This window comes from Balaenoptera borealis (genome assembly GCF_965194805.1).
Source record: "Balaenoptera borealis genome assembly, chromosome: 3".
Lineage (NCBI taxonomy): Eukaryota > Metazoa > Chordata > Mammalia > Artiodactyla > Balaenopteridae > Balaenoptera > Balaenoptera borealis.
The window spans coordinates 13,712,910-13,728,339 of record NC_138866.1 but is presented as its reverse complement, the minus strand read 5'-3'; the positions used below and the strand labels follow the sequence as shown (position 1 = coordinate 13,728,339).

Here is a 15,430-nt window from a genome sequence, read left to right as displayed (position 1 = left end):
CAATCAGCTAGCTCATCTGCTCCCAGACTCAGGGGCTGGACACAAATCGGATGACTTCAGGCTTGAAGCACAGGAAAGAAACTGTATATTGAAAAGCACCACCTGTGACAATCAGATTCATTTGTGTGCCTACGAAATACAAAGAGACCGAATGCATGGGGTGTAACAAGTTTTTAAAACCGATTTAATGGCATCACTCATCAGGAGAGGCACACGTACATTCAGAAATGTAAGTGAAGACTGTAGGGTTTCAGCTTCTGACTCAGCCGATCCCCTGATTTGGGTACCAGATCTGGCAGCTACTGCAGTCTGGGTGTCTATGTAAAGCATGGAACTTAGACGCTTGGTTAATTTCCCTCTCTCAGTTCTACTTACAGTGTGTACACCTGACAGTGGTTTCATTCACTTAGCATAGGCAGGTGGAAAGATCACAGGCCTGGGAGACAAGATAAATCTAGGTTCTAACTCTGGCTTTACACCTGTACACCCGGGAGCAGGCCTGGGTATTAGGAGTCAGTGATACCTGGCAGAGGGCAGGCCTTTGATAATGCCTGTGTCCTTTTCATCCACTAAGGAGGACCCTGAGGCTTATTATTCCCAGTCCAAGGGATCCGTAATGCTCAGTATTATGGGACTCAAAAAAGTGGGAGACTTTCTATGAAAAAGCCTGCATTATTAGCTGACACACTGTTAAGCTCTGAGAGTAGTAACAGCTATGGCAAAACCTCTAACTGCAAATATTAGGAAGCTGTCTCCCGTTGCTTCTGTGAATAACACCACTTGTGCCATCTTCTGTCATTTTTGCTGATTGAAAAGATGGTAGTGATCAAGCAAATAGTGTAAGTAATCAAAAGTCACAAGTTATCCTTTCTTTCATAAAATTGAATGTTTTAAAACCAAACAAACAAGATAGAATATAGAGATTTTAAATCCCTGGAACATGTTGCAAAATCACTAGAAGTCTCAGTCATTGGAAAAAAATCAGCTTATCAAGCTTGCCAGCTGGCTTCAGCAACAAACCTATATGGATCTCAGTCATTCATCCCAAGTGAGGCTGCATTCGGGACCCTGAAGCCAGGATAGCACCACTGTGCCTTTACTTTGGCCCTTGACTCACTCTGCCTTGTTTTGTAGACAGCAGTTTATCTGTCCCAGCCTGGATGATGGGCTCCTGGAGGCCAAGGACCTTGTCCAGGCCATCATTGTGTGGCCCAGACAACTAGTGCTGCCCCTGACCTTAACAGATGCTCAATAAATAATTGTTCTTACCTTTGACTGAGAGCTACTCATTACTCCTGCTTCTCTGCTGTCCAAGAGGAAAATCATTAAGTTCCTTCTGGGATCAGAGGAACATTTTGTAAAAGAAAACATTTGCCCACTTGAGTCTTGTGTTACACAAGAAAGCTCTCTGTTGGCAAATGCCTCCCCTCACTCCTCCACATATACACCTGTTGTTACCTCTGGGCCTTCCCTTTTTTTAATATATTTTTTTAATTTAACAAATACAGCTCAAAAAATGAGCTGCCCTGTTGAATTGTTTTTTGTTGTTATTGTTTTTTATTGGGGTATAGTTCCTTTACAATGTTGTGTTAGTTTCCGCTGCACAACAAAGTGAATCAGCTATACGTATACACATATCCCCTCCCTCTTGGACCTCCCTCCCACCCCACCCCCCATCCCACCCAACTAGGTCACTGCAGAGCACCCAGCTGAGCTCCCTGTGCTATATAGCAGGTTCCCACTAGCTACCTGTTTCACTCATGGTAGTGTATATATGTCAATCTCAATCTCCATCCCCTCTTCCCCACCGTGTCCACATGTTCATTCTCTATGTCTGTGTCTATTCCTGTCCTGCAAATAGGTTCACATGTACCATTTTCCTAGATTCCACATATATGCGTTAATATACGATATTTGTTTTTCTCTTTCTGACTTATGTCACTCTGTATGACAGACTCCAGGTCCATCCACGTCTCTACAAATGACCCAATTTCATTCCTTTTTATGGCTGAATAATATTCCATTGTATATATGTACCACATCTTCTTTATCCATTCCTCTGTTGATGGACATTTAGGTTGCTTCCATGTCCTGACTACTGTAAATAGTGCTGCAGTGAACATTGGGGTGCATGTGTCTTTTTGAATTATGGTTTTCTCAGGGTATCTTGGGCCTTCCCTATTTTCAATAACTTTATCCTTTTTTTGGAATGTTGTTGGGTCAGTAAATAGCTGCAGATAAACGTTTCTCCTTTTTCCTGCGTGTTGCCTCAGTTCTGTTTCAATGAAGAGAGCCGCAATACTCTGCTAGCCTTACAGCTTTGGGGCAAGGGCTCCAGCTTTCATTTTTATATCTTCTTAGTACAGAAGCATTCACAAGCTTTACTGGTTTCAGGAATTCACTGAGCCAGAGGAGGTTCCCCCCGCAGCCCTAAGTGATCAGGAACTAATCACTCCACACCTTGGTCACTCCTCCATGTTCTTTAGACTGGGTAGAAGAAGACACTGCTCTCAGCTCAGTCCTTAAACTCACTAAGTTTTTTCTTAATTCTCCACTACTTCAACTGCCTCCTTGCAACTCAAGCTTGGGGATAAGAATTAAAGTTACTAACAAGAGAAAAGACAGCAAAGAGAGAATTTCCTTACATCATAATGAAGATATCTAATAAATGAAACCTACACTGCCAAGAGTCACTAAAGGCCTTTAATTTTCAGAACAAGAGTTCCCAGAGAAGAGATGGTGGTCTGACTTTCTCTCTACCATTAAGGGCCAGGGCTGTAACTCCCAGTGGAATTATTCCCTGTCCCTTGCTCCTTCCTTACCTGATCGCCCATTCCACTCCACGCCATCCCGCTAAAAAGCAATCAGTATCTTCCTGCAGGCTCTTGGCTATACATTGTTAATTTCCTACCCTAGATAGACCCTTGTATGCTGAGAAAGGAAAATTGAATTTACTTGGAAAACTAAATGGTAACACAGTATGCACACCTAGGTGTTTGGGAAAGGTGGCCCATTGGCTCCACATGAGGGAGCAGCAGGTCATAATCCCAGAAGCTCACAAATCGCGAGGTCTGATCTGACCACTTCCCAGGATGCACTAGGAGGCAGCCACGGGCTGAGCTGTGGCAGCAAAGAAAAGTGTTGGCTTGATGATAGCAGGGTGTTATCAGGAAAGAGGATAATGGGTGAATCCTAGAGATCCCAATGATGTGGCCCCGGTTAGGAAACTGAGCTTGATAATAAAAAATACAGGGCTTCCCTGGTGGCGCAGTGGTTGAGAATCTGCCTGCTAATGCAGGGGACACGGGTTCGAGCCCTGGTCTGGGAAGATCCCACATGCCGCGGAGCAACTGGGCCCGTGAGCCACAACTACTGAGCCTGTGCGTCTGGAGCCTGTGCTCCGCAACAAGAGAGGCCGGTATAGTGAGAGGCCCGCGCACCGCGATGAAGAGTGGCCCCCGCTTGCCGCAACTAGAGAAAGCCCTGGCACAGAAATGAAGACCCAACACAGCCAAAAATAAATAAATTAATTAAAGGTATCCTTTAAAAAAAAAAGAAAAAAGAAAAAATACAAACAAGGAGGTTTGACTTGAATAAAAAAACTGAACCCAGGGTGGCATGATGAGTACTTATTTTTCAGATGGTGTTTATTTTCAGAAGGACTTTGATGCCCATTCCCTCAAACAAATCAGACTGCTCATGTTTACTGAATCATTTGCTTGGAAGAAATTCGTGTCCCTCACAGTGGGCTGAAGATTAGTGCCCCTGAGTGAGAAATACTGAGTGTATTTTTCTTCCGTTTCTCCTTTTTCTCAGTGATGTCCACTGTCCTACAGTTGGTATTCTTACTAACATATCTGTGTGTAGGGGTAGAAAGGTCAAGGAAGTCAAAACTGTGAACAGTAAGAGACAAAGGCAAGACTTTTTATATGTTATCAAACTATAACAACTAACACCTCAGTTACCACTCCCAAAGCATGAGAGTTTTGTTTAAAGATCGGAAAATCTTGAGCAAATTGTTCATTTCCATATATGCTGGCATGTGCTGTTTCTCTGCCTGAAACATCACCACCACCACGCACGCACACACACACACACACACACACACACATATACACACGCACATACACACACACACATATACACACGCACACACATGCACCCTCCTTGCCTTGCCTAACTCCTCTTTAGCTTTAGGTTCTCCCTGTTTAGTCTTCCTAGACCCCAAGTCTGAGATGGGTTTCCCTCTTAATAGCTCCCATAAGACCCTGAACATTCTCCAGCACCACGCTTATCACAACACTTATCACAAAATATAGTAATCACTTCACTCCATTAGAGCTCCATGAAGGCAGGGACCAGATCTATCTTTTTCCACAGTTCTATTCCCCATTCCTGGAATGGCAGCCAATAAGTATTTATAGAATAAATGAATTCTGTAAGACTTGTCTTTGTATGAGCCTTTGTTTATGTCTCTGAACAACGTCTGTTAAGTATGGTTGTTCAGGTCATCTACTGTACGAGGACATCTAGCAGAATCGGGAGGGGAGGCTGAAATCCAGCCCACGTTCTCATCACCAAGCCACTGTCACTGGTGGTATCCACTCAGAGGAAGAGGTCCCTTCTTCTGATTTGCACTGTGGCACCATATGCGCTTTGAGCAGCCCAGCTGTGAACAACGCTTAGTGTCTTCAAAAGCAAATCAGAATTCTCCCTCTCGTTCCTAGAAAGGCTAGGACAGAGTGCTTTTATGAAACTGTTTCTTCAGGTCCTTTGCCAGCCATCAAAGCCAAGACTGACCCCATTCACGGCAAAGATCTCCCTCACTCTCCTCTGATTTGTGTCTCCTGCAGGGTTTGGGATGACGACTCCAGCCACAGTAGAAGGAAAAATCTTTCTGATCTTCTATGGCCTCCTCGGGTGCTCCAGCACCATCCTGTTCTTCAACCTCTTCCTGGAGCGCCTGATCACCGTCATCGCCTGCATCATGAAATCGTGCCACCAGCGGCAGCTCCGGAGGCGGGGGACCTCGCCCCAGCAGAGCCTGAAGAACCCGGGGAAGGGTGAGGTGGACCGCTCGGCTGGCTGGAAGCCCTCCGTGTACTATGTCATGCTGATCCTGTGCATGGCCTCCCTCCTCATCTCCTGCTGCGCGTCCGCCATGTACACCTCCGTGGAAGGATGGAGCTACTTCGACGCACTCTACTTCTGCTTTGTGGCTTTCAGCACCATTGGCTTTGGGGACCTCGTCAGCAGCCAGAACGCCCGGTATGCCAGCCAGGGCCTCTACCGCTTCGCCAACTTCGTCTTCATCCTCATGGGCGTCTGCTGCATCTACTCCTTGTTCAATGTCATCTCCATCCTCATTAAACAGTCCATGAACTGGATCCTGAGGAAGATGGATGGCGGGTGCTGCCAACAATGCCAAAGACGACTCTTGCAGTCCCGGAGGAACGTGGTGATGCCAGGCACTGTCCAGAACCGGTGCGACATCTCCATAGAAACGGATGGAGTCAGAGAGAGTGACACGGATGGGCGGCGTCTCTCGGGTGAGATGATCTCCATGAAGGACTTCTTGGCGGCCAACAAGGTCTCACTAGCCATCCTCCAGAAGCAGCTGTCCGAAACGGCCAATGGCTGCCCCCACCAGACCAGCACTCTGTCGCTGGACGATGAATTCTCAGGGGGGGTAGGAGCCTTTGCAATAATGAACAACAGGCTGGCAGAGACCAGCGGGGACAGGTAGGGGCAAGGAGAGAATGGACAACGAGGGTACTGTCACCCAGCTCAGCTCTGTGCCCTGGCTGGGTTCATTCTGTTCCTTCTAGCCTGGAGCCCAGCTTGAGAAATCTCATCTTCTTGTCTCCAGCAAACAGCCACTTGCCAGGGCTGTGGGAACCTGCAGCCTCGATGCCTTTCTCCTTATCTTTATTCTTGAAGTCTAAATTCAGTCTTTTAAAAATGAACCACAAAAGCAGTCTAAGACATCACGTTGTCTTCTTTACCCACCTTGCTGCAGGGTTTTAACTGCCTAAGAGAGGGAGGGCTTCCTTAAGCCTTGATTTCCTGCTGCTGTATTCTTCATTTGGAAATAAAAATCCTGAAGATCCTGATTTTCCCCTGGAACTCTGAACAGCTGAATTCACTGCCTCTCTTAGTCCCTTCAACAAAGGGAGGGTGGGAACTGTTTGAGAATGTGACTGGGCTTTCTTTTTGCTGGGCTTCCTTCTGGGCAGATTCATCCATGGGGCCATGGCTAGGGAAAGCATCTGTTCCTCTTTATACCTGCCTCTCTATTTTTGTTTTTCCTTTCTTTTATTTTTAAGCTCTTAACGCTTGACTAAGGTGTCTGTGGGACCTCAGTGTGGTAAGAAAACAAAATTCAGCTTCAGGCCTTTAAACTGAGGCGTGGTGGTGGGAAGACTCACTCTTGTCACTAAGCTCTATTCTTAACACGTTAAGCTCTGTTCTTAACACGTTAAGCTCTACTGAATGGACCCTTTGAATGGTCCCAGAGACCACTTCAGTTTTACCAGGGCTTGGGGCCCATTGCAAAGATAATGGCTGACTATTTATTAGAATCGAAAGTTTAATAAATCCTCATTTTATTAACGAAGATTACATGATTGCTCATTAAGGACATTGGGGGGAGGGTGGCTAATTAAACAGGCACTTACTGCACTCAGAGAAAAAGGAAATAGGAAGTTAATTTTAAGAATGTGAACATCATCTTGGATTCTTGGCTGGAGAAACATTCTAGACCAGATAATGAAACTTGGCTTCTCTTTGTCTAATCCGTTTCAGTTCTACCTTGTGGTATTGTAACAAGTCTAATTACATAACCTCCCATGTTGTTAAAGCAGTCCATGCTAGGAACAAGAGCTGTTGATCTTCTTCATCTACGCAGGAGAGAAGATTTGGGGGGATGAGAGCAGAGTTCATAAGAGATAGCTGCAGTTTTTATAAGATAAGAATGGTGTCCAAAAGGCACTTTCAGAAATGAGGAAGAAAGATGGGCTCCATAAAGAAGATAAAGCAGAAAAGCTCTGCCCAGTGAAACTGAATTGTTGAGCAGAAAGCATCAGGCTGGGAGGACCCTTAGGAACCATCCCATCCAACCCCCTTGTTTTTGACACAAGGAAACAGAGGCATGCAGGGATTGCTCCTTGTCTGAATGCTCAGGGCTGATGGGGCGCAGCTAGGAGAAGCGCCCAGGTCTCTGATGAAGTCTGGGCTCTTCACCCATGCTCTACCCAGCCTCAGAACACCCCCAACAGCTCCCTCTCCAGGCTGAGTTGACTTTTCGTCCAGGGCAAACCCAGATATTTTCTTTACGGTACAGGAGTGCCCTAGAGCCAAAGTGTGATAAGCAGCAGTGCTGGGCTTTGAACTTAGGGCTGTGAAGCTCCAAAGTCAGAGATCTTCAACCATTACCTTGTATCACGCTTACAGGGCAGCAGCCTGGAGCTACTGCAAAAGTTCCTTGTTAGGAACTTCTGATCATAAACTGAGCTCCCTGGGGGCTCTGCCCTGCACGAGGCACTGTGGGGATGGGGAGAGCATCTGGGTCCCTGTCCCTAGGGGATTTCTTGATCGCCACATTCCTGGTACAGGGACTGGCACGAAGCAAGGCCTTGCTTCTCTAACCTGGGTCCCTAGAGATCTCGCAGGTGTACCAAGAGGCCAAGAAGCATCAGTATAAGCAAGCCTCATCTTCCTGGAGGGTCAGTTTTACTAAATGATTTTTGCAGAGAGATGTTATGTCAAAACACATCTATTTAAGTAGGTCCCAAAATTGGCATAAACTTTTAAGCGAAACATGAAAGACATTTGTGATCTTATGATGAGATTTCTAAGTCTTCTCAGAGTCTCAGAGGATGAGTTTGTTCTCCTCTAGGTTGGGGGTTCCCTGGTGGAAACACTTGAGAACCAGTGTAAGGAGAGAAAAGTGCAGTGCATTTAGGATGGATGGATAGATGGATGGGAGTAACATGCCAAAAAAATTACAAAACTAGGAAACTTTGTTTAGATAAACCTCTTTATACTTACCCTTAGGCATGAGTTGGTCAATAAGAGAATTTCTAGATAGTAATATCAAAGCTGGAGTTCAAAACCTGGAGCCCATAAATCCCCTAATATTGTTATGTATGCGTACATGAACGTGAGCGGAAACACACATGTGCAATTTCCTAGGTAACGAGCTTCATGGTTTTCATCATGTTTCCAAAGGGGTCCTCACATTTTCACTAGAGTAAGAACGTTTACTACTATTTTCTCTTGTTATCTTTGTCCCCACACAGCATGTCTCTAGCCCTCCTGACCAGTTCTCTCTATTCTGTTCTCTCTGAACTGTCACTGTGTGACCTTGAGGCTGGCCCAGGTTCTTCTGTTTAGGAACCCAGAGACTCCCCGGAGTGATAAAGGACCTATTGACTCAGCATCATGAGGTGGTCAGGCTTCATCCATGGCCGGGCTCACAGCTGGCCATCTTGAGCTCTCTGTGACGCTATAAATGTGAACTGGCCTTGAATGCAGGGACCTCAAAGCCAAGACCCAAGTGACCATCAAGTTTCTCAAGTGACCATCATCCCACACACTTGCACAAGTTTTGTTATATGTCCGTCCTACCTGAAATAGTATCTTCTTGATATTTTAATCAACTCAGTTTTAATTAGTTTCGTTTTAAAAAGAAACTTTGTCTCACTACCTAAACAGAAGACTCATATCACTTGCCATAAACAGAAAATAGAGTCATTGCAAAAATCAATAAAATGAAGATAAAACTATGTTATTAAATTCTAACAAGATCCCGTATCCTAGTAGAGGCTTTAATCCCGTGATCTTTTCTCTCTCGGTTAAAAAAGGAGATTGGCAAATGTGGGGGGGAGTTGTTATAAAGACTCATTAGCACCAAACAGAGACTCTCTTCATGATGTAATGAAAGGACTGGAAGAGAATTGGGAAGGGAGTAACTTTCTCACCGTACGATTCAGTGTTAATTCATTCCAAGCCTGCGGGCCCCTAAAATCATCTCATGTTCCACCTAAATCATTGGTGCACATCCCACATTGGGGGGCCTACATAAAAGTAACAAAATACAGCACAGTTTCTGAGGTCATGCCCACCACGTGGTAAAGAACAGTTCTTGGATTTGAACACCAGGCCCAGTAGTTCTAATGTGAGAGACAGTGGACAGGTCTCTCAACCTCACTGTGTCCCATTCCCTCTGTACCTGTGATGTGGAAACAGTAGCAACACCAGATCAAATGAGGAGATGCTCAGGGCAGGGCTTTGTGGCCTCTGAGGAGCTGCAAATGCAGTGGGCGCTGGTGGTCCACGTGCTGTGGGGGTGGGGGGACGTTACATCCAACAGGGAAAGATTTTGTTCTCTTCTTGCACCTGCCACCCAGCACTTGCCATACTGCGCTTCATTAACTGTTCTCATTTATTAAATGGTGTCACTCTTGGTGATGGTTTTATACTAAACCAAAAGACCCCAATGCCTTTATTTCTGTTCCACTGAGTCCTTTTATTTTAGTATTAGCTGAGCCAATTGAATGATTTGACACAGTAGAATGTTCTGGGAAAGCTGTAATATCTTGGATATTGCTAGAATTTTATAGCTTTTAAGGCTTATCCATTCACAGTTGTAATATTTTGACTTTCATAACCACATTGCAAAGTAGGTAGGGTACTTATCTTCAAACTGCCTTTAATCTTTTCTGAAATAAGAGAGAGAAATAATCACACTTCACATAAAAATTAACTGGGGTTCAGATTGAAGTAGGTTAGAGAATAAGTAAGTTAAAATTATACAGACTGGGTTTGAAGTTTGGCTTTGTCACGTTCTGGCTATATGAACATAGGAAAATTACTTAATGTTTTAAAGCCTAGTTTCCTCATTGTTAATGTGGGAATGGTTGTATCCGCATTGCGGCATCACTGCAACAGGTAAATGAAGTGATCTGGGTCTAGGCTCTCATCATCAAGACTATGGTCTCTAAGCCCTTGGAAGTGAAGGATGATAAGTCATAGCATTTCAGAAACCAAAGGAAAAACAAGACCAGCTTCTAGAAGAGCCCATTTTATTCCAAAATTTGGAAAGAAAGGAAGTTTTCTCCTTCCTATATGACATAATGTAATACATTCTTTTATGACCAAGTGGGATTTATCCCTAGGATGCAAGGATGGTTTAACATTCACAAATCAATAAATGTGATACACCACCAATAGGCTGAAGATATAAATCATAGTTTCATCTCAATAGATGTAGAAAAAGCATTTGACAAAATACAGCATCCTTTCATGATAAAAAAAAACTCTCAACAAATTGGGTATAGAAGGAATGTACCACAGCATAATAAAGGCCATAGATGACAAGTCCACAGCTAACATCATACTCAACAGTGAAAGGCTGAAATCTTTTAAGGTCAGGAACAAGACAAGGATGCCCACTCTCATCATTCCTATTCAACATAGTACTGGAAATCCTAGCCAGAGAAATTAGGCAAGAAAAAAAATTAAAAGGCATCTAAATCAGAAAGGAAGAAGTAAAAATTCTCTCTGCAGATGATATGATCTTACATATGGAAAATCCAAAAGACTCCACAAAAAATGTTGTTAGAATTAATCAATGAATTCAGTAAAGTTGCAGGATACAAAATCAGCTGTGTTTCTATACACTAACAATGAAATATCTGAAAAAGAAATAAAGAAAAGAATCCCATTTATATTAGCATCAAAAACAATAAAATATTTAGGAATAAATTTAACCAAGAAGTTGAAAGATCTGTACACTGAAAACTATAAGACTTTGATTAAAGAAATTAAAGACACAAATAAAAGATATCCCATGTTAATGAGTCAGAAAATTAATATTGGTAAAATGGCCATACTACCCCAAACCATCTATAAATTCAATGCAATCTCTATCAAAATTCCAATGGCATTTTTCACAGAAATAGAAAAACAACCCTACAATTTTTATGAAACCACAAAAGACCCCAAATAGCCAAAGCAATCCTTAGAAAGAAGAACAAAGCTGGAGGCATCATGCTTTCTGACTTCAAACTATATTACAAGGCTATAGTAATCAAAACAGTATGCTACTGGCATGAAACCAAACACGTGGACCAATGGAACAGAATCAAAAGCCCAGAAATAAACCCAAGCATATGCAGTCAACTAATATTTGATTAGGGAACCAAGAATACTCAATAGAGAAAAGACAGCCTCTTCAATAAATGGTTCTGGGAAAAATTGGACATTCACAAGCAAAAGAATAAAACTAGACCCTTATCTTACACCAGTCACAAAAATTAACTCAAAATGGATTAAATACATAAATACTGAAACCATAAAACTCCTAGAAGAAAACATAGGGGGAAAGCTCCTTGACATTGGTCTTGGCAATGATTTTTTTAGATATGACACCAAAAGGACAAGCAATAAAGGCACAAATAAACAAGAGGGACTACATCAAACTTAAAAGCTCTGCATAGCAAAAGAAATAATCAACAAAATGAAAAGGCAACCTACAGAATGGGAGAAATTATTTGCAAACCATCTATCTGATAAGAGGTTAATATCTAAGATGTGTATGGAATTCATGCAACTCAACAGCAAAAAAATCAAACAATCTGATTTAAAAATGGGCAGAGGACCTGAATAAACATTTTTCCAAAGAAGACAAACAAACGGCCAACAGATACGTGAAAAAATTCTCAATGTCATACTCTCTGTGCCTCCAGAGGAATGGGGTTATCTATAGCCATGTACCACATGGGGAGCAATGAGGAAATTCCCACCCCTTATTTAAACAAAAAAGTGTACTGGAAGATTCAGTCTTCTGGTATGGAAAAAAGGTAGCCTAGTGGTTTGATAGATTGTCTTGTCATCTCATTTAAAAATTTAGCTACTGCTTCCTGGATATACAGTGTTGTGCTAATAATGTGGGATGGAAAGTACCAGATGAGGTGGGAATTCTCATGCCTGGCTGTGCATCAGCATCCTTTAAGGACTTTTGTTAACATGACAGACTCTCAGGTTCCATTCTTCACTTACTGAAAAATATTCTCTGATGCTGGAACCTCAGAAATATATTTTGCACAGTGTTCATTGGTGCTTTTGATGTGCAGTCAGGTTGAGAGCCCCTGTTGAGGAGCTTGTTATCTTGGGTTCCAGAAATGACTGTATATAATTAGTAAGGATGGTCTAACAAGAACAGTACCTTACCTGGCATAATCTTTATACTTTTCGAAGAGCTTCCATGTGTTCCATGTGCCACTTGATCCTGATGACAGTCCTGTGAAGAAGGCATCACCATTCCCACATTTCTGATGAGGAAACTGAGCCTCAGAAAAATGTAAGGACTTGATAAAACTTCTGGCTTCTACCCCTAGATGTGGAGAGCTGGAAGGAACATCACTCTAGCCAAACAATGAAAAAGAGCCAGATGAGCTTCAAATTCTCCACTTTGTGGGAAATCACTGGAGAGCTGAGGTCGCAGAGCAACTGGCCCAAAATAGGAGGAAAAACATAATCTGCCAAAGAAGAGGAAACGCAAGTGCTCACTTAGCTGGGATAGAAGCATTTAGCCAGAATAATTGATGAACTGGTGAATGATGAGTCTAGCCTCGTGGGATGTGTGAAGCCCCAAGGGCCACAGAAACTGGAGGAGCCCACACCCTCTTGCAGGTCTTTTCTCCATGAACCCCACTGAGCACTCACAGAAGAGACCAAAAAGAGCTCCAAGAAAGTGTCCATCGTGGCGCAAACCCAGGGGAGGGGAGTGGCTGCCACGTGGGGAGAGAAACTCCACCAGGATCCTCTCTCTGCTGTCTCCCCTATGGGACAAAAGCCTTAATGTGGAGTGGAGGTGGGGCAACAAAATCTGCTCTCAGGGCAGAGTGAAAACTCACTGCAGGGGGGGCAAGGGGACAGAAAAACATCTCTGCTTCAGGGAGAGAGGCAGGAATATGTGCTGCACCAAAAGGCACAGGCAGGGGACAAGCAGGAGGACTGGGACGAACACGCCCCTGATGCCCAAGGACAGGGCACCTCTCTGAAACTAAGGCTGAATCTGAACAACACAAACACTCCCAACCTCCTCCCCATCGAGCTCAGGAGCTTCCGATGACAGGTGTCAGCGGCATACTGCTGGGAAGATGAGAGTGTGCAAAGAGACCCTCTCTCAGAAGGGTGCAGGGAGAAGACCTAACATTCAAGATCAAACAGACCTCGCTCTGGCAAATCAAGTTTCATTCTAAACACAAGGCATTGCTACAGGTATGTGAGGCCTGGGGAGCACTGAGGGTAACCATAGCAACCACCAACCTCAAATCCAGGCCAACTGCTAACTGGATTAATGCAAACATCCACACTAAGCATCTATCAATAGGAAAGGCATGCTCGTGTCTAGGCACAAAAACTCTGCCTCAGTCTCTGCTGACATACACAAGATGCCCAGCTTTCAAGAAAAAAAATTATGAGGCAGGCCAAAAACATCGAAAAAGAAAACTTCCCCCAGAGACAAAGCAATTGTCAGAACCAGACTCAGATTTGAAACAGATGTTAGGCAATATCTGGCAGGGAATTTAAAATAACTATCATAAGTATGTTAAAGATTCAAGAGGAAAAAGTGGGCATCAGGCAACATCGGATGGATAATTTCAGTAGGGAGATGGAAACTATAAGACAGAATCAAGTAGAAATGCTAGAAATAAAAAACATAGCAACAGAGGTAAACAGTGCCCTTGACAGGCTCGTCAGTCGACTGACACAGCCAAGAAGAGAATCCACGAACTTGAAGATAGGCCAATAGAAATTGCTCAAACTAAACCACAAAGAGATGAAAGAATGAAAAAAAAATGACATCCAAGAGCTTTGGGACAATATCAAATGGGCTAGCACATGAATAATTGGAATCCCAGGAGAAAACAATGAGAACAGAGCAGAAGATATATTTGAAGAAATAATAGCTGAGAATTTTCCAAAATTAATGACAGAAACCAAGATCCAAGAAGCTCATAGAACACCTAGCAAGTTTTAGATATAAACACAAACACACACATATATAATACACAAACGCACACCACATACACCTAGGCATATCATATTCAAATTGCAGAAAACAAAAGACAAAAAATCTTGAAGGCAGCTAGGAAAAAAAAGAACATTACATTCACAAGAACAAGATAAAAATTACAACAGATCTCTCATCAGAAACCATGGCTGTCATAAGACAGTAGTATGACATCTTTAAAATGCTGAAATTTTTTAAAGAACCCCTGTCAATCCAGAATTCTATATCCATCAAAAATCTTTCAAAAGAGGAGGAGAAATAAATACTTTCTCAAACTAAAACTTAGAGAATTCATTGCCAGCAAACCTACCCTTCAAGAAATGTTTTTTAAAGTTCTTTAACATTTTAAAACAATGGGAGAGAAGGAACAACTCTTCCAAACAGAAGAATTCTAATTAGTAAATGTAGAGGAAATTAGGGAAATAGTGAATTACCATTAGAACACCAAAGTAATAATTGCTGCCGGTGAGACCCACAGATGGATGCTAAAATTAGTGATGTAAAAGTTTAAGAAGAACCAGGATATTTGCAGTCTCAAAGGATCTCCACCAACCACCAAAATATTTAGTCATTACAAAAAGAAAAATAGTCACTTAACAGTGGACAATTCTGGCGGACACCACATTAATCAATTGAGCGGAGTTAATGTCACCAGTGACACCATGATGTCACAAATATCATGAGCCACCTAAAATGATGCATCGAGACGGGAGCAGCATCTAAAGCATCCTTTGCAATAACTTCGATCTAATCACGAGAAAACATCAGACAGACCCAAACTGAGGGACATTCTACAAAATAACTGAAAAGTATTCTTCAAAAATTTCAAGCCAATGAAAGACAAGACTAAAAGAGGCATGACAACTAAATGCGTGTGGGATGCTGCATTGAATTCTGGAATATAAAACAGACTTTAGTGGACAAACCGGGGTGACATTCAATAAATTCTATAGTCTACTTAATAGTATTATACCAAGGTTACAGTCTTAGTTTTGATGATTGTTCTATGGTTATGTAAGATGTTAAATAAGAAGCTGGATAAAAGGTATATAGAAACTCTCTGCACTATTTTTACAACTTGACTGTAAGTCTAAAATTATCTCAAAGTAAAAAGTTAAAAAGAAAAAACCCAAGACTTTCTCGAGTTTGCACACAGCCAGTCACAGCTCAGCGTAGGCTGTGACTTGAGCATAGTACAGCCATGATTCCAGTCCAGTTCTCACATCCTAAGCAGGTCTTGGCCATTGCTCTAAAGCTGTAGTTCTAAGAGTGTGGTCCTCAGATCGGCAGCCTTAACAGCAGCACCTGGGAAGTTTGAAGTGCAACTATCTCAGGCCCCAAAGCTGA

At 42.8% G+C, this 15,430-nt stretch overlaps 1 protein-coding gene and 1 long non-coding RNA gene across 2 annotated transcripts in view; one reads left to right on the top strand and one right to left on the bottom strand.

The window, feature by feature from the left end:
• Positions 1–9,543, top strand: part of KCNK13 (potassium two pore domain channel subfamily K member 13) — a 119,399-nt gene extending 109,856 nt beyond the window's left edge. The window contains exon 2 of the mRNA XM_082383730.1: positions 4,854–9,543. Within this exon, the coding sequence (XP_082239856.1) occupies positions 4,854–5,746 (893 nt within the window). The 3' untranslated portion in view covers positions 5,747–9,543. The remainder of the gene's footprint in view (positions 1–4,853) is intronic.
• The window catches only part of LOC309624944, a 74,825-nt gene extending 59,675 nt beyond the window's left edge, over positions 1–15,150 (bottom strand). The window contains exon 1 of the long non-coding RNA XR_014242244.1: positions 12,235–15,150. This is a non-coding gene — a long non-coding RNA (uncharacterized lncRNA). The remainder of the gene's footprint in view (positions 1–12,234) is intronic.
• Positions 15,151–15,430: the final 280 nt, after the last annotated feature.